Source organism: Peromyscus californicus, unplaced genomic scaffold (genome assembly GCF_007827085.1).
Source record: "Peromyscus californicus insignis strain IS unplaced genomic scaffold, ASM782708v3 Scaffold_4__1_contigs__length_199733344, whole genome shotgun sequence".
NCBI lineage: Eukaryota > Metazoa > Chordata > Mammalia > Rodentia > Cricetidae > Peromyscus > Peromyscus californicus.
Genome location: NW_026294562.1, coordinates 110,336,923 through 110,356,843, shown reverse-complemented (window position 1 = coordinate 110,356,843; position 19,921 = coordinate 110,336,923). Strand labels below are relative to the sequence as shown.

At 40.9% G+C, this 19,921-nt stretch overlaps 1 protein-coding gene across 32 annotated transcripts in view; it reads left to right on the top strand.

The window, feature by feature from the left end:
- Dlg2 (discs large MAGUK scaffold protein 2) overlaps positions 1–19,921 on the top strand; it is a 1,877,153-nt gene that overhangs the window by 1,713,745 nt on the left and 143,487 nt on the right. For all 32 annotated transcript variants that reach the window (XM_052714317.1, XM_052714325.1, XM_052714324.1 and 29 more), the window contains one exon: positions 18,843–18,957. In XM_052714317.1, the coding sequence (XP_052570277.1) occupies positions 18,843–18,957 (115 nt within the window). The remainder of the gene's footprint in view (positions 1–18,842; positions 18,958–19,921) is intronic.

Here is a 19,921-nt window from a genome sequence, read left to right as displayed (position 1 = left end):
AGTCCCGGGGCCTGCACATGCTAAGCAAGCTCTCTACCAACTGAGCCACATAATCTCTGTATTCTAACTGACTTAGCCTCTCTTATTCTCTAGCTGCCTCAGCTTTTCCTTCCTGATTTCATATTCCTCAGCTGTAAAAACTGAGATAATGCCATCTATTTCAGGTAGTAACAGGACCAAGTTCCCAGTGACTACCAGAACTTGCTGCTTCCTTGTACTACTCTTGAATACAGGCCTCTGCTCAACTTTCTAATCTTCTCCACTGCCTTGATGTTTCCTTCCGACCTCAATCACTGCTTCATCTTGTACCCAAGACCCCAGCTGAGAGAGAGAGAGACTGTATATGACCACATTCTTTTAGGAAAGGACCTATACTCTGGGTTTTTTTTTCCCATTTCCATATATTGTAGAAGAGTGGCTTAAGTTATTAACAGAGTCTTTGCCTAAACAGAGATAAATCACTTTCACTAGTTGAGTTCCTAAGAGAAGCATATTCAGAAGGAGATTGGCAGATGAGCAATTTATTAGAGAATGATTCAGAATCAATGTGCAGCAAAAGGGAGTAGCACTGGGCAGAAGAAACGTTCGAGTGTTGATGTAATCCCAAGGAGCACTTCTAAGGATAGGACCAGGAAAGTTGCCTTGAGTTTAGGATGAAGAGGTAGAGACATCACATGCTTCCCAGGGTCACTCACTACCTGCAGGCTGCTACAGGAAGGAGGGCCCCAGGGCAATGCAGCCCTCTGAAGGCAAGAGAAGCCAAGGGAGGTCATTCAGCCTGGAAGGGAGATGTGAAGCACTGATGTGTCTGAAGCAAAGAAACTGTTTCTCTAAAAGATGACTTCATTTCAGGCCATAGATTTTGTTCCTAGCCCAGATTTGGAATTTTCAAAGCCAGAGAGACAGGAGCATTGTATTAGTATCCCCACTGCTGCTCTAATGAATATGCAAAATCAAACAGCCCAAGGCAATACAAATGTATTGTCTTTTGCCCCAGAGACCAGGAGTTTGAAATCAGTTTCACTAGGCTGAAGTTAAGGTCTCAGCAGAGATTACATTCCCTGAAAGCTAGGGGTACTGTTGTTTGTTTTTAGTTTTAGCTCTTTACCCTTTGGGGCACCCACCTCCCAGCTCCCAAATAAATAAAAACACAGAGGCTAATTCTTACTTATAAATGCTCAGCCTTAGCTTGGCTTATTCCTAGCCAGCTTTTCTTAAATTAGTCCATCTACCTTTTGCCTCTAGGCTTTTACCTTCCTCTGTTTCTATGTATCTTTTCTTTCCTTCCTATTCCATGTCTGGCTGGGTAGCTGTGAATCATTAAAATAAATGTTCCACAGCATAAACAAGTGTAACACATCTTAAAATAATATTCTACAACAAGGGGGGGATCATTTCTCTGCCACCCTCCCCTCAAGCCTCTGGAGCCTCCCTGACGTCTTGGCTTCTGACATCACACCCTTCCTCACATCCCTGCAACCTCTTCCTCCCATTGTCTCATCTCGTGTTTCATCCTTTGACTTCCCTGTATGGACCCGTTTAACTGTAGTTATAGTTTATATTATAGATCCATAGTCTCCCCATCTCAGCATTCTTAGCATAATCTTACCTTCAAATCCTTTCAGTTACATTAAGTAACTGTCCATGATTCTGGGATTAGGATACAGATGTTCTTGGGGGCAATTATTTAGCATACACAGCATTGAAACCCTATCACACTGATGCTGCCACTTGGGCATGTTTAGTCATCATTAGGATGTCAGCACTAACCTACTCTTGTCTGCATTTCTTCACAGCATCAGGATTACTGAAGGCAAATAATTTATATGCCAGCAAGTCACTAAAGTCAGAAAACCTACCCTCTCTGTTCTGGTAAAAGCAATCCAGAGCAAGAACACGTTAAGAAGTCTTCAAATCTAGGTGTATTGACACTTGCCTGTAATCTTAGCACTCAAAAAGCTAAGGTAAGATGGTGAAGAGTTTGAGGCTAGCCTGGCCTAAGTAAAAGATCCTCTATTAAACCAAGGGCTAGGGATATGATTTATTGGTGGAACAGTTGTGTAACATGCACAAAGCCCTTATCTGCATCCCTAGTGTAGGAAACAAAACAAATAGAAAGAAAAGAAATTCAGTCCATAGAAATTATGAAGGAAAACAAGGTATTCTTGAAATAATACCTAAGACAGAAGAGGGGGTAAATGTTTGTTCCGACCTCTTCCTTTCCTGGTCCTGTCAGTGTCTCCCCTTGACTGGACTTTGTAGAAGCCACTTTTCCCAAGGAACTTGGAAAATATGGTGTGTGTGTGTGTGTGTGTGTGTGTGTGTGTGTGTGTGTGTGTGTGTGTTAAATATTAGAGCAAGAAAATTGTAAGAAGTGAACGTGAAATGATTTAGCACACATACTCTAAAACTAAAATCCCAAACCCAAAATATCCCTCAAGGGCCAAAGTTTTTGCCAAGTAAATTTGTGCTTGTTATTCCTATCTCACCCCTCTAATATTGCTAGGATACATAGTTATTCCTTGTCAGCACATCTATTTCCTCTACCTGTACATTCCTACATCCTGAGTTATAAACGATGATGCTATCCATTGGCATGCTTTCAAGATTGTGCTCCTACCCGAGCCTTGGAATGTCTTAGGCATTTTCCTTCCAGCAGCAGGAACAAATAGGACTTAGGAGAAGCTGGAAGCTGTTGTGAAACATTATGTTCACCAGTGATTAGATCAGAGAGCAGAACTAGAAAACAAAACGCCCAGTGGAAAAACCCCTGGCTCCTTGATAGATTTTGATCAAAGGCTAGCTCTCCAGAGTGCCTTTTAAAATCCGCCATGTTTCCTGAGTGTACAGGCTAGTTCTTTAAATAGCCTACTCAGCTCTATTTCCATCTAGTCAGTTTTGTGCCTGACCTCTAATCCAAACGATTACCAGGCCCAAGAGACCATCCAAATTAGATTTTAATTTCATTATAATCTTCAGGAGCACACTGAGTTCAATTCATTATAGTCCTAAATGGAGATGCAGAAGGAAGTTTCTTTCACAGGCTCCTCTTCCTTCTTCTCCTCCTCCTCCTTCCCTCCTCACTCATCTCTACTCAACTGTTAAAAGCTGTAAAAAAAAGTTTCAGAGACACATGCTTGCGGGTCCTGTTTCTGTCTGTCTGTCCTGCCTCCCCCAGCATTGACATTCTATAACTAGAGTACAGTCTCAAGCACAGGCAATCATCAGTCCTCTGAGTGGAAGCTTTATTTCACAAACTTAAGAGAAGACCTTGGCAATGGAGAAGGTGGGTCGCTGGCAGGTGGGAGCAGACATTATACCCCTTTACATTCAACTTTGCTTCCCAGTGTCCCCAAATCTTCCCACTAATGCAGGGGTTCCATTAGCAAGACTCTCATGCAGCTAAGAGCTCTCCAGTTTCATTTGGTGATTCAGAAGCCAAAGGCCTCATTAGAAGAGTCTGTTTTCCATTTTCTCACAGATGTTGACATCGAGTTGTACTGTCAAAAGATGACCCAGTCCCCTATGCTCAGCACTTCCTCTTGATGGAAATAAATTTCTTCTGTTCGGAGAGCGAAGGAGCATCAACCTTTGTCCCTGCATGCTGTTCTCTGACTTTGATGTGCCTCTGTCACCCCGTGCCTAGTCTCCCTTGCCCGCCCACTGCTTCCTAATTTCTTCCCATGAGTCTAGGTCGCCTCCTCCCCAGTCCACCTCCTCTGTACTCCTCAGGTTCCCATGGTTGCCGTCTGTGTACTCTCTTCGCTCACATGGTGCCTTGTTCGTATCGGAACAAACCTTTTCTGGCCTATGGCCCCAACCAAACAGTAAGTTCTTTGCAGTCAGAGATTAAATCGTATAAGCTTTTCATTCTCTTTTCAGCACACATACAGTAGCTGAACAGGTGGATTTAGGGAGCGATGCTGGCTCTCCAGAGAGGTGGGAAAGCTCCAGGGAAAACACACGAAGTCTTTGCAAACAAATGACTCCTAGCTTATCTTCCTTTGAGGGAACCCTTACCTTTTTCAGTTGTTGCCCAGCTTGACACTACAGAATGCACACTGAAGACAGAACCGAGGTTCATTTGACCTTGACAGGACAGGCAGAGGACAAAGGAAGAGGAGGGGGACATGAAGTTTGAATTTATTCTTAAATGTGATAGTCCCTGGTTATGTTTCTGTTCCCTCCTGAGATTCCACCCATACTGACAAGTGAAGAACTTAAACAGGCAAAAATCTGAGTTCAAAAAAGATGTAGGGTCGGCACAGCCCATGCAAAAGATAGGAGAAAGCTCCTGGAGCTAGGCAGCACTTGGGTGATTAGAAGAGAGCACGGCAGTGCTGGGACGTCAGGAACCCGCATGCCTCCAGGACCACTAGGCTCGTGATAACTACACAATCCTGGTATTGCAGGCCTCACATGTCTGAAGACAAACAGTAAGCAATGGTTAAAAATACAAAGATTGGGCCGGGCGGTGGTGGCGCACGCCTTTAATCCCAGCACTCGGGAGGCAGAGCCAGGTGGATCTCTGTGAGTTCGAGGCCAGCCTGGGCTACCAAGTGAGTCCCAGGAAAGGCGCAAAGCTACACAGAGAAACCCTGTCTCGAAAAACGAAAAAAAAAAAAAATACAAAGATTGGTTGGATACCTTATAAGGAAAACTGGAGCCTCCATTCCCTTTTCATCCTGCCAGTCATCCCCACCTCCAGCAAGCTGATGTTTCCTCTTTGGGAAAACTGAACCCAGGGAGTCTCTGCACATGGGACCTCACACATAGACTAGAACAGTGCATGGAGAACACGGGTACCGTGGAAGGTATGTAGTGAGTTATGTAATCACACAGCCCCACCCACTCTTCTCTCCTTACACTCCTTCATAACTCAACAATCAGACATTTAATAGGAAATAAATGGACCCATTCAGCTCGCTCATATCTGTGATCACAACAGACATCCCCTGCATCCCCCGGAGGGAATAAAAGAGTTTTGAACCAGAAATGAGTGAAATGGGCTGAGCCATCAGCATCTGGGGGTAGGATGGAAAGAGTCAGCAACAAAAAAAAGTGAAAAACTGATAAGTGATAGGAGAGGAAACATGAACAGAACTCTTGGTGAACTGAAAGGCACAGATGCAGGAGGCAGAAGGGGAGAGGATGTGCTTCACTTGAAGAAAAAAAGAGCAGGGGAAGCCGTCTCCCTCTCCACACTCTTTTCTGTGCTTTTAAAGCTGTCTATTAAATAAGAAGAAATGACTTATGCAGGAGATAAGACAAGGGATTGAGATAAAAGCTCAGATGGGGAATTTAACAGTGGGAGATAAATACCAAGGTTTTATTGAAAACTGACTTTTATTTGAAAGTGTTCTTTTTACACTATCATTTATCCTGTTGAATCAAAAAATGAGCCAAATAGAGAACGTCTATGTCTGGCTACAGTTCCCTATTGAGTGGAACAGGGCAGTGAGATGGGGGTTTGTTTTCTTTTGTTTTTATGGTTGTTTTTGTGGCTCTATTAATATAGTGTAAATCAGGACAATCATTGCCAGATTGTATTAAAAAGATAGTTTTGTGTATCGATCTGTAGAATCCAACTCACTGGTGGCTCCACTAAGGAATTGTAGACTGTCATGATCTGTGCTTCCAGGATTGGAAGCACATAACGATTCACAAAGAAGTCCTACTTTCCCATCCCAGACTGAAGGAAACAAATTAAATTGACAGCATGGGAGGCAGAGGCAGGTGGATCTCTGTCAGTTAGAGGCCATCCTGGTCTACAGAGAGAGTTCCAGACTGGCCAGAGCTACATACAGAGAAACCCTGTTTGGAAACCAACAACAAAAAAGAAAAAAAAGAAAGAAAGAAAGAAAACAGCCAATGAACAAACTTGATCCATGACTGGACTAAGATGGCCCCCAGAGTTGAGCTTCAGTCATCCTGTGTCTTCTGAATTTTTAGCTTTTCACTGTACAAATTGCAAATAATTGACACCAGGCTCTGACTCAGCTCTCTGATCCTCACCCTCATGGTTCAGATTGGATCCAATTATAGGAGCTACTCCTACACCTGCAGAGGCAGCATGCTGGGGATTCCTTTTTAAATTATTAATTAAGAGCAAAGATACATTTGCCTGATTCAGTATCCCCTAGAATTTCTGTTTGCTTGTAAATAAAAGTAAACTTTAATGCCTGCTTACTTTCATTATTGCCTCATTTTCCCCAGTGGATCTAGGGGTAGAACAATCAATTCCTGTGTGTTTTATCCATCCCTAACTATCACTGTGGGACGACTTGTCCTTCAGCCCAGAGAAATCTCTAGTTTCCTAATTTCTTCAGTTGCTAAGGCTGCATCTTATATACTTCCTGTCACTGGAAGTATTCAAGCTTGACACAGACCCCAGGGTCATAACGATGTCTCCTTAAATCTATGTGTCTTAATGTATTGTTTTATTTGTTCTAGGTCATTTTCTTTCCTCCCTTCAAATGGCATCTCTTTTCCATTCTTAGTCATTTAGTCAGACTCCAAACCTAAGTGAACGCAGGGTCCCTCTATTGTCCTTCATATGTCACAGATTTAATCAATCAGCAAGGTCCTCTATTTGTAATTCCAAACTCTGCCCACTCTTCTTCATTACCACCAGACTTACTTTTTTTAACCTGGACCTTCAGAAGACATGTCTACATTGCCTCTGTGTGTCTAGCCACTGCCCAGTCTTCCTGTCACAACCCTAAGAGCTCAAGGACAAATGTCATAGTCTTTTGAAAGACACTTGGTGATTATGTAATATCTTTGTTTCAGAACTCAATTTTTTAGTAAGCCCTACTGTAAAGAGAACAGTTGAGTGTTACATCATTACATTTTGGTCTTTTCTTGAATGGCAATTTCATATTCACATGCACTTAGAAAAAACTTGACTTTATTGAAGATCGTTTGTTAAAAATAAGGCTAACCATTTCATAGGAAATAGTTCGCTGAAATAACCAAAACTGTTTTTCTGAACCATGGAAATAACTAAACCAAGTGGGGCATTCTTACTGTCAATTGTCTTGTAGAAGTGTGATTCAGTTCTTATTTGTGTGTCTAGAGGTTATGGGTGAATTTCCATTATGAGATTTTTCTGGTTGTATACTATACAATAATTGAAATATTAAGATAATAAATCAGAAGATAAATAGCATCTCAAAGACAAAAAGGTAACCTTAGGAGCTGAGAAAGAGTCTGGCTAGAGGATTATAAGATTCAGAAATCATTATGTCATAAAGGACACTAAAGGTAAATTAACTCAATATTTACTTCTGGCAATATTTTCCTTCATCGGTTAAAAACTTAAAAATATTTTTAATGTAAGAGCTATGTAGGAACTGAACACATTTATTCCTTTCTTCTTGAGAAGGTTAAGTCCCACTTCTTTATTGGGACAAGAGTTGGGTACCAAAAGCAGCAGCCTCACATCATCAGTTCCCAAAGATGCTGCAACCACCGAACATGCACCTTGCAGATATTAAGTGAGTCCTTATTGATAGCTGATGTACATTTGCTGAGCACTGTGAAGGAAAAGCATCCATTGTGTTGGAAGGAGAGATCACCTTACCTTGATGAAGTATCTGAGGAAGGGCTTTTGAGGACAAGTTGGCAGAGATGGGGAACTATTTATACAAACTTGTAGACAAAGTTATCTTAAGTAAATGTCAAAACATTGATGTTTTAAAGATAGTAGCTTTTGATGGTTTAAATGAAAATGGTCTCCATAGGATCATATGTTTGAATACTTGCTTCCCAGTTGGTAGAACTGTTTGAGAAGGATTAGGCATTGTGGCCTTGTTGGAGGTATGTCACTCAGGCTGGAAAGACTCTTGTGATTCCCAGTTTTTTCTCTGCTTCCTGTTTGTGGATCAAGATGTGAACTCTCAACTGTCCCTTCACTTTGTCATCATGGACTCTAACCCTCTGAAGCAGCAAGCCCCAAATAAATGCTTTCTTCTGCAAGTGGCCTTGGTCATGGTGTTTTATCACAGCAATAGAAAAGGAACCAATACAGGAGTGAATTAGGAAAATCGTCAAGACTGGTCTGTGAGAGGATGACATGGATGGGAAACAATAAAGAGATTAGGGAGGGAGGGAGTTAGGGGTCTTCTGGCTGTGCTATGGTTAAGAATTCTAGATAGGGCTGGGAAGATGGCCAAGTCAGTAAAATGCTTGCCATGAAAGAACGAGGACCTGAGTCTAATCCTTCTGAATTCACATTGTGGCACATACTTACTATCCCAGCACTGAGGAGGCAGAGATAGCTGGATCCCTGGGGCTCAGTGGCCATCAAACATAGCCTCCTTAGCATGTCTCAGACCAATGAAGGTACCTGTCTCAAAAAGCATGATGGATAGTGCCTGAAGGATGATACTTGAGGTTGACATCTGGCTTCTATATCTATGTGCATGTACATCTACACATATGTGAACATGCACACACATATATACACACATGCACAGAATTGAAAACAGTACAGAATTGAAAACTATGATCTAGACCTAGTTCTAGGATGGTCATGTGTACAGTTTCTACAGTAGAGGATAGAATTGGAGAGTCTTTAGTATGTCAGTCCTCTTGTCATTAGTACACCATGAGTTATCACAACTGATACTCAGGAAATGTATTCTTAATGAATTACATACATTGCAGTATAGTACTTCCATACGTATTCCTTAATTGGATACCAATACTAATGCTAGGTGTTACTATAACTATGCAGAAAAACAGGGCTCAGGTGATGTAGCTGAGAGCACTCAGTCAGGAATGCTTTAAGAAAGAAAATATAGACAGTGTATTATGAACATAAAACTCATAAGTTTAGGTTTCTGATGAGGTCTCATGCTGGGGCTTGTTATCTCTGCTGCCACATGCTGCCCTGTATTGTCACTGTTGGGAATTCCTGTGCCACACTGTCCCAAGGTTCTGGGAGTTGTAGGGACAGGGGTCAGTTGTTTCCCCTCCTGACAATCTCTTGTCTCCTCACAACCCTGGAAACTTTTTGTCCATGCCAGATGGACATTGCTATAGCCTGAACCTGCCAATCAGTCCCAGCAACACCCTTTTACCAATGAGAGCCTCCATGAAACATGGTTTCAAGTTCCAACTGACTGCAAGCTGTAAGCACAAAATCACCCTAATGGCATTTGAAGTTTTCATTTTGAGGAGTATATTGAGAAAACCTATCAAGGTTTTATCTTATCAATCCATACATAGAATTCTCTGTAGATATAAATCAATAGATAATAAGAAGTTGACTATTAAATGGTTACTTGGAGTGTCTAAGACACACTGAGACAGCTGTGGACCTGTCCAGACAGGAGCAGTCATTTGTAGAAGAAAGTGTAAAATCAATGGATGATGCTGGGAACTTGTTGTGTGACCTTGGATACATTGGCTAGCCTCTCTGCACTTCCATTTTCTCTTCATGTTCTCTTCATCTCTTTATCTAGGGATGGTAGCTTTCTTTCCCTTCCAGGTAATATGTGGGCATAAGTCTCAAGACACTATATATGGATACTCTGATAGGAATTTCATAGAAACAAAGACAGATATTTGTGTCACTCAAGTTATATTCAAGGGGACTGATTTACCTTGCCTTACTTCCAAATCCAGAACTACTTTATCTCTTTTTTCTATCTGATCTATAATTAGGCAAGAATATTACCCATTTCACTGGTCACGGTCTAACTGATTCCTATTGTAGGATGCAGGATGGTGAAGCATGATTATTCCAGCTCTGGGCACCATGATTTTTATACAAAGGAACAAGGACAAACACCATCAAAGACTTAATATAGGCATATGCCAAGGAAAGCCTGAGCACTGTTCCTCAAATAAAAAACCACAGCTCCCACTGTCTCCTGAGGCATCATGGGCTGTGAGCTCACCACCAAACTACAGCCCCTGCCTCCCTTCTCTGAGCCTTCACTCACCCTACCAACAAAATCTTTGGAGAGAATCACCATAGGCAGCTGAGCCTTAATACTTTCTGAGACATTCATTTTCCTCTCATACTTCTACAGTGAAGACTGAAATCAAACTTTCCCCTTTGGGGTAGAAATTTTTGATATTGAGGAGGAAATATTCTAGCTAGTAGGTAGGTTAGGAGTTTTAGGAAAAAGACTATCTTTGTATGAGTTGTTCCGTTTATCAAACATTCTGTATTTCTGTTTTTGACTCTTACATTCACTTTTAATGTGAGCAGAAGAGTACCTGTCTCCCTGTTATAGAGAAGGACCACAAAGCTTTGGGTGACCTTCCTAGTGCCACCCGTTTGATTTCTTTTCCATTTATCAGGAACATATTCTGCCCCCAAGACTGCACTACGCCAGACATGAATATGATCACATTACTTTCCAGACAACCTGTTTTGGCAGGTGCTGCCTTCCCATTATACAGACAAGAAAACCAAGTTTTCTCTAAGTGGCAAAATCCACACCGTGACTCAGTAGTAAATTTAAGATTCAAATTCAAGTCAGTTGATTTATTATACAGCCTGCTTTAGCAATAAGAATTTATGCCTAACAGCATTCCCAGTTACTGGAACAAGTAGAGTTTGCTAATTCCAGGAAGTTTCTGTGCAGATTCATTTTTCTAAGAAGCCTAGTAATCTATCTGCTTTGTGGCTCAGTTAAACAGAACTTGTATTTAGTAAAGATGAAATCTGATGGATCTTACTTCAGAGTTAACACCAATATTGTAGGAAATTGGTTGGGGATTCAGACTGTTGTTTGCCTAGAAAACCTACTTCATTTCACATATTAAAGAATTCCTGTATAGTTGCCTAAAACCTCTTTAAAGTTCTCCAGCTTCCCTGAGAAAATTGTTCCAGTCAAAATAAATGAACCTAGTTCTGCTTGAAAATGACAGATGGTGGTAAGAGCAGTGTTAGGAGATACAGCCTTAGTTCAGTGTGTTATTGAAAGTTATTCTAAAAGGCTGATCCATTCAGTAGTAGGCAAGGTAGGAGATCGGTTTTCTTTTCCAAAAGTTTTCATTCTGCTTATCAAATTCAATAAACATGTTAGTGTTTTCAAATTCATAACTAGGTGCTACACTTTGTGTTCATTGTTAGGGACAGAGGAAGAAAGGACGTCATTCTTGTCCTCATAAAATCCATGACTAAATTGCTTAGTACTAGATACTTACAAGAGATATATGCATCCTCTAATTGACAGGAATTTCTGAACAAAACTGAACTCTGACCAACTTGGTTTGTAACCTCTTTGTATCTGTGTCTTTTTTTGTTTCTATCACTTCTCCTATCCCTGTATCTCACACACACACACACACACACACACACACACACACACACACACACACACGCACACAAGGGGGGCAGTGGAAAATTCCATATCTCCTTTTTGGCTCAGAATCAGGTTGGCAGCCTGAAGGGTAAGCTAAGTTGAGGTTTGAAGTAAGAGGCTAGCACAATTGTTATGCAGAAAATCCAGCCTGGGAAGATCCACGCTCAAAGCCCTGCCTGTGGCCATAGGTCAACTCTCTTGACAGCAGGTAGAAATTCAAGTGTATAGCTAAGAAGGAAGCCATCATCCTAAAGTAGTTCATTGACACAGCACCCCTCCAGGCATTGCTACTTGTAAAGTATCTGGAATGAAGCATCTCTTCCAGCCTCATAGAATATGGCTGGTCCCTTCTGTGCCTGTCTGGCTCCAAAGTCCCAGGACAGCTCAGGAAATAGAAGGTGGTAAAATGGAGGCTGTTGGAAATGTTCTGAGGTCCAAGTAAATAATGAATTTTATATCATGTGAAAGTATTTTGGCAGTGCATTATTTCTCGAATGTGAAGTACAACCAGTGTTCCATGGCTGACTCCCTTGCATATAGCTATTTAAGAGTGTAGTGGGGAGGAAGAGAGAGAGAGAGGGAGGGAGAGACAGAAAGAGCACACAGTAATATATTTAGATTTTTCTACTCTTAATCATTCATTATCATATATTGATTTAAAGACTCACATTCATGTCTGTGCAAAAGTCCATTTCAGTCTCTGATATCAGAATGAGTCTGTTTGCTTACTTAAAACAATGATAGATGGTGCTTTTAAAAATCAATACTGCTTAAAATAATGAAAACAAAGTGCAGCATGTCAGATAGTCAGAAGGGCAGTGTGTAGGGGCAACCGTGATTTCCTCCTTTCAAAAAATGTGAAAAAAAAAAAGTGTCTCTAAGCAGATGGGAGATTTTCCTGCCCTCTAAAAGCCAGAGCTCCAGAAATTCTGCCTCCAGAGTACAGCTTTGAAATCCTAGTTTTTCTTTCCACACTGTAAATAACCAGCAGCTTTTCATAGAGATGTCACTTGCCCTAGTTTGTCTCCAGGAGCTTGGACCTGACTGTGTAAGCTTATTCCAGGCAAAGGAGAGCTTATCCATAAGAAGTTAACCACCCAGAAAGCACTCAGTACTCCTTGCAGGGAGTGCAAGCTTAAATGGCAGGTGCTCTTTTGCAATTCACAGAAAAATAAAAATGAGAAGCAGCCTTAAAGTGAGGACTCATCCAGTGGCTTTGGTGCCCTAGCAGTTTACACAGCCTGTAGCTGATGCTGAAGAAACATTGAGTAATTAAAGAAAAAAAGATGTCCCCCAACCACAAATGAGAGCAGTTATAGTTGTTCACAATGCCACACTTGTGGAGCAGTGATCAGGGACTGTGCTTAGACACGATAAAAACTGTTAGTGCTACATCCTTCCCATGCATCATTCCTGGGTCCTGGTGACAATGGCAGGCATGTCTAAGAAAATAATAACGTGACCCCAGTCGACTGCACACCACTGACATTTATCGTAGCCCCACCAGGAGGGGCATGCATTAAAGTTCGAATCTTTTAGCTTATCTCCTACCAAAGAGATTCTCATAGATCTCTATGTCAAACCCCTTAGGCACATCACAGGGGTGCTCTTCAAAGTAGATTCTGCGTAGTGCTGGAATGGATAACTCAGCAGGAAAGCAGCCTCTGTTGCTTGGATGTGCAGAACCCTGCACACAGCTCAATGGCTTTATCAGTTGCTCTCTGAGCTGTGTCCATACTCATAAACAGGGAAAGGATGCTACTGTCGAGCTCAGTACCACTAAGGACTGCACATACATTTGTCCTGACAGGACCACCACGGGGGAAAACAAAAACATTCAAGCTGTTTCACATCCATTTGATTCTCTAAACCAGTTTGAAAAGTAAATCTCAAAATGTACAGGTGAATAAGCTGAGTCTTAGTAATTTCCCCAGGCCTTGTTGTTATTAGTAAACGGCCTGATGAATCCTGAAAGCTGGCCTCCTAACTTGTACTTCCACTCTGATCTGCTCGCTGCTTCCTTTAGTAACTGACAGTCGTAAGAGAGCTACATGAAGTCGGGCTTGTGAAGGGATGTTCTCCACGCTCCATACACACAGCTCACTTGGGAGATGCTCATTCCAAAGTTGTTTCCTTTTCTCAGAATGGAAGCATAGCATCTGAGTCAGAGATGCAAGCATCTGGGCAGCATTAAACGATGGGAGATCAAGCAGGCTATGCCTCCTTTGAACTCTGGGTTTTGTGGTTCACCCTGGACAAATTGTAAAGGAAATTGGAGCATGGCAGAGCCCCCTCTCACTGTGTACTGTGTGGTGTTCACACCTTCTTATCACTCCACCTGAGTGTCCATCAGTGTTGAGATGATCCTGGCAGATGAGGCCACTAATCCTACAGAAACCGGCAGCAGTGTTGGAATTGGACGTCATCATTCTGGGCTCCAAATAACTACGGATTTATAGGAGGATCTGGTGGGTCATATAATGTTCATCAAGAAGGGACCAAGCATCCCAAACCAAGGCCACTTTTGGCTTGTTCCTGTTTGGCCTAGTAGATACACTTCATAATAGGGAGAGAGAGATGCTAAATCAAGGGGTTTTAGAAAATGGATACAAGTTTCCATTCTCAAACAGATTATGATGTTTGCAAACAATGAACAAGAATAGGTTGTAAGTTACACATAAAAACAAAGAATGACAGTCATTACCAAAACCCAATCATCTGATCCATGAGCTCTCTGCTGATATTCCCAACATACCTTGAGATAGGGACCATCCTTACTACCATTTCTCTTACAAAAAAAAAAAAAAATTGAGCCAAGAAAGGTTAGTAACTTTCCTATTGATATTTAGCTGGTATATGTCAGGGCTAAAATGTTGATGTTGTATACAAATTCCAAATCTTAAGCTTTCTGATATTATCAACCATCATGTCAAAATTGAAAACAAAAATCCCCAGATGAGTGATTACAGTTAGAAACAATCAGATTCATTAATTTCTTGAATGCTTAGTGAATTTTTAATATGTCATATACACTAAGCACATTTTCTATAGGACACATTTTCTATAAAGACTGAGTTTGAGCCGGGCGGTGGTGGCGCACGCCTTTAATCCCAGCACTTGGGAGGCAGAGCCAGGCAGATCTCTGTGAGTTCGAGGCCAGCCTGGGCTACCAAGTGAGTTCCAGGAAAGGCGCAAAGCTACACAGAGAAACCCTGTCTCAAAAAAAAACCAAAAAAAAAAAAAAAAAAAAAAAGACTGAGTTTGGTAAATGGCAGTGCATTACTTCGGTTCAGTCAATACTGGTTCATTTGACTGTAGCAGCATTCTGGGAAAGGCTCGATTTGAACCTGAAATCCTCACAGCCCCTCTGTATCTGCTCTAGGAACAGTTGTTCTTCTGCCCTGGTGAGCACCATTGATTGCTGCTGCCTCTGCTATTGGCTTTATCCACTTCATTTCGAACTCCATAGGTTTGCTCATTTAATACTTTTTAAGTTGGCATAGAAAATAATGGGTTTCATTATGGCACGTCCACTCACGGCTATCATTGTTCTTTGTTTATGGCTTTTTCTTGTGCCCCCCTCTCCATCTGATCCCCTTCCTCCCTCTGTACATCCATGTACAGTTGGGTTTAGATATCTTTGAATATAGAGGGGGAAACCACAAAGATTTTTCTCATACATAGAGGACAAAGAGTTCACCAAAGCCAGTATTTCTTGACACCACTATGAACACTCTGCTTAGGAGTTAGTTTTCAACACTCTGTTGCTAGTTATAGAAAGCCCAAGAAGTATGAAATAATTTAGAATTTCAGCATTTACCAGTTGCCTTTTGCAAGCAAGACCATGCAGGATTAAGTGTTGCTCTCTTACTGTGGTGCCCCACCTTAGCATTGTCATGCTTAATGTCCTGGTAATGTCACAAGTTCATTCAGGTTCTGTCTTGCTCCAAGCTACATGGTGTAAAGATTAGCAAGTTTTAAAAATCTCAGTTGAATGTTCTCATGAGGCTCAAAATCAAGAAAGAGTGCTAGCAATTTGGCCAAAAGTTACCCCAAAGCGGGTGAGCAGAGGCAGGAGGGACACACTTCAGAAAGAAACTGGGTTGATAAGGAGTAGGTATATTAGTTGTTTGTGTTTTAGCTAGTTGAATGAATTTTCAATACTTTGATAAGACATAAAGATTGACATCTCGCAGTCTACATAGATGTTTATTTCTGAAGCATTTCTAACCATAAGCTTGGTTTATCGCTATGAAGTTGTAAATATGCACCTTTCCCCACCTCACCCATTTGTATCTGTAAACCTACTGTTCACAAATTGACTAAATTATGTGTACCTCTGTTTTCACTTTCAAAAGGTAAAAGACAAGTACATTTGAATACAAGATTTGAGATTGAGCTGAGTGTCAAAATGCTAAATCAAGAACAGGATGGATGCTAGATAAGGCCAAGGCAGCATAAGTTACGAGCCATGGTGAACTTAAACACTGTACATTACTACGTGAAGGAGGGCAAACAATGTAAGAACATGACAGAAGGTATTGGGCTTATCTAATGAGCCATACAGCAAAGCGAATGAACTTTATTAATACAGCAAGTGTCCCGTCATAATACATGCTGTAGTAGCACAATCCTTATGAGAGCCTAGGAAAGAATCATTGGCATTCTTAATTGTGTGTAGGTTAAGGGTCAGAACTGTTTCTAGCACTTGGCATGACTGAGTTGAAGAGGCAGACATTGCCCAGAGAGTAATAAAGACAGCAAAATGGTTTGGAAGTACTTTGACAAAAATTATTCGAAACGTGAGCATTTGCTTTTGGAAAAGGAGATAGATGTGTGTTGCCTTCCTTTTCTTGCAAAATAATGTTGGAAATTGTCAGATATTTTTTTGAGTTGCAGCTATTTGATAACTAAATTTATCTAATGATTTAGCTCATTCCTCATTCACTCATCAGTCATTCAGAAAAGGTGTTATGCACCTCTTATTAACTCCCTCTGGACTATCTGACTGCATCATGAATTAGGGAATCCCTACAATGAGACATCTTCTCTTCCCTGAGGAGCTCAGCCTAATGGAAACAGGCAACTGCACAAATAATTGCAAGATGGTGAGACAGAGGCAATAATATAGCTCACTGGACAGACAGCATCAGGTATTGACGGCCAGGTGATGGAGGAGTACACTTGGTAGAGTTTTGCTCTCTCATCTTCCAGTCCTCATGACTGTGCAGCAGAGAGTCCTATGTCTGCATGAGACTGAGATGAGACCAGGCATGGAGTATTTCATCTTCAGAGAGTAGTCATATGACATGGATCCGAGAAAGCTGGAATTTTCCACTCTGTGTCCCAAAATAGATCAGTGAGTTTTTTCTTTACAATGTGGAAACATGTACCTATAATCCTAGCACTCAGAAGGCTGAGGCAGGAGGAACACAAGTTCAAGGCAGATTGCGCTACATATACACAGTGAGCTCCACAGTAGCCTGAATTATGTAACGAGACATAGTTTTAAAATAAAAACAAGCCGGGCGGTGGTGGCGCACGCCTTTAATCCCAGCACTCGGGAGGCAGAGGCAGGAGGATCTCTGTGAGTTCGAGGCCAGCCTGGTCTACAAAGTGAGTTCCAGGAAAGGCGCAAAACTACAGAGAAACCCTGTCTCGAAAAAAACAAAAAAATAAAAAATAAAAAAAAATAAAAAAATAAAAACAAAGTACTAGTGGAGACTATGTGGTTGTTGTACAAAGTATTGACCAGCATGTCTTTCTACTTATGATGTTCTACTGACTTATTCCATAATGTGCACACATACAATAAGACACTTATTTATCATGGAGAGCTTCAGAGGCCTAACACCTAAATACATGGGTCTTGTTAAATAAATAAATATAAATATAGAACGTTATTAAGAAAAATCATTTTTATAGGTTTGGTAGAAAGTAGCTAGCCATCCATGTTATACTATTTAAAAAGAAGAAAAACATTTTAGCATGTGCTCACAAACATACCCACAAACATTCCCAGTATACAACTCCTTCCCCTGATGAACTTTGGGGAAGGACATCTGTGAGAAATAAAGCAAAGGCCTTTCCATTTCCCTTCTATGTTTATATAGTTGAAAATATTTTTTATGATATCTGTAGACTTCATTTTATGACCTAGGAAAGAGATGTCCTCAACGCCCCATACGTACTTGGTACCATATGGTCCATTATAAATGTTAGTTTATCCTTTCTAGGTAGCATGGAAATACAGCTTGCTCAAGATGGTTTAAACCTGCAAACAATATCACACACATATTCATAAGTGTTTTCCCTTGGAATGAAATGCAGTGTTTCAGAGTAAAGTCAATAGATTTTAGATGAACTATGTGATTAAATCTATATTTGGCTTATTTAACCATTTAAGGCTGAATTATTAAGCAGGAAGTCTGCCAAATCTTGATAATTCCAGGCTGTATTTCAACATCGGAAATTACTAACCTACTATTATGGGCATTTTTAGTCTTTAGAGTACAAACTTTTATATTTCACATTCTGAACTGAGTAAGTATTATGTTAGCTGTTGCCAAATCTTTTAGGGAAGGCCATCCTGCAATTATCAATACATGTTAAATGGTCTGAAATGAAAATCAGCTTTGTGGAACTTTTTAATTTAAAGAATTTAAAATATAAGACTGACCCAGTGCTTAAGAGATTTTGTTGCATTGCCAGAAAACCCAAGTGTATACTTATACATCCTCTCTCTCTCTCTCTCTCTCTCTCTCTCTCTCTCTCTCTCTCTCTCTCTCTCTCTCTCTCTCTCTCACACACACACACACACACACACAAATAAAAATAAAAATAAAATGAATCCTTTTTAAAAAAAAGTTTAAAACAGTCTCTAGGTAAATCAACTTTTATTACATTAATTTAGTTTTCCTTGTTTTTCATGAAAATTTGTGAATAATTTAATTTGAAAATCAAATTATTTTTAAATGTGCTAAAGAAAGCCTGGAATGGTGGCACATATCTTTAATTCCAGCACTCAGGAGGCTACATAGAAAGTCAATCAGCCCCCCACTCCTACACACACACACACACATACACACACACACACACACACACACACACACACACACACACACACACACGTACATAGAAATGAGACTAAGAAAATCTGGGTAAGATTAATATAGATTGTGTCCATTTTATCCCAGTTATGATGATGTACTATAGCTTTGAGATATAGGGGATACTAAGTTAAGGGTTGTGTGGAACCTGAAACTTCTCAGAAGTTGGGAGTGTCATGGCTTTATGTTTTCTGGGTAATTTTGCGGAAGTAACTGAGCTTTCCTTTTCCTCCTGTGAAACTGTGAGGAAAAAACACTGGTAAACAGACATGCTTTTCTGAAGGTGAGCACCTGCCTGGTACCTGGAAGACAAATGACAGTGGAGAACAGGGGCTTTGTCTATACAGTATGTCTAATTTTCAGAATGTACAGAACCAAACTTACCATTCTTTTCCTCCATTCCCAGATTACGCCCGATTTGAGGCCAAAATCCATGACCTACGAGAGCAGATGATGAACCACAGCATGAGCTCCGGGTCCGGGTCCCTTCGAACCAATCAGAAACGCTCCCTGTATGTCAGGTAGGAATTGGAACATTCCTGACTCAGGTGTACTTGTCTTGTGCTACCAGCTTAGGGACACAAGTGCATGCCTGTGTTCCAATTAGCCCAAGTCTGCTCAAAAGGCCTTGCATTTAACCATTTTGAAGTAATTTTTGAAATACCATCAGGTTAAAACTTTTCCCTAGTTTTATCTCTTAAAATTTTTTCTCTTGAAAAAATAGGGGTGGGGTGGGGGGAGGGGTCTATCTGTGTGGCTCAGGTTGACAAACACTTTCTTCGTGCTGGAAACATAGATATACATCACCATACTCAGTTCTCAAGTTATCCCTTAATAATATTTAAAAAGTATTAAAGTGTAACATAGGTTTCATTTATGACAAAGTTTGAATGCATAAATTGAAGCTCTGGACATTTGTTTGCAGGCAGTCTTGGAAGAAAACATTCCTTATGACTTCCTGACCCTCTGGGTATTGAGTGTGTCAGCTTCGTGCCTTCATTAGAAACCAGCTGTTCTGTCAAAAAGGAATGCACATTGGTTGTTTTTCTGAAAGTTTTGGTGGAAATACTTTCTTCAGTAGAATCTCAAGTTGTTTCCAGGACCATAGCAATTCATTGCTCCCTGCCTGACTGAAACCCATTAATGAGCTGAGCACGGTGACTCACATCTGTAATCTCACTACTTAGATGGAGGCAAGGAGACCAGGTTATGTTTAAGACGAGCTTGGAGATACTGCATGTTCCACTGCAACCCTGGTTACAGAATGAGCAAATTCAAAATGCCTGTCAGCATTTTATCCCCGTGGAAACCTCTTCAGTGAGACAGATAGACACTCAAGTATAGCACGCTCCACTTACTAGTACCAGCTCCTGGATTTCATCTAAATTCTATCTATTTGTGTGTATGTATGTGCATGCCCTTCTACCATGTGGGTTCTGGTCTCTCGGCTAGACTGGAAGCTATTTTATCCACTGAGCCATTTTG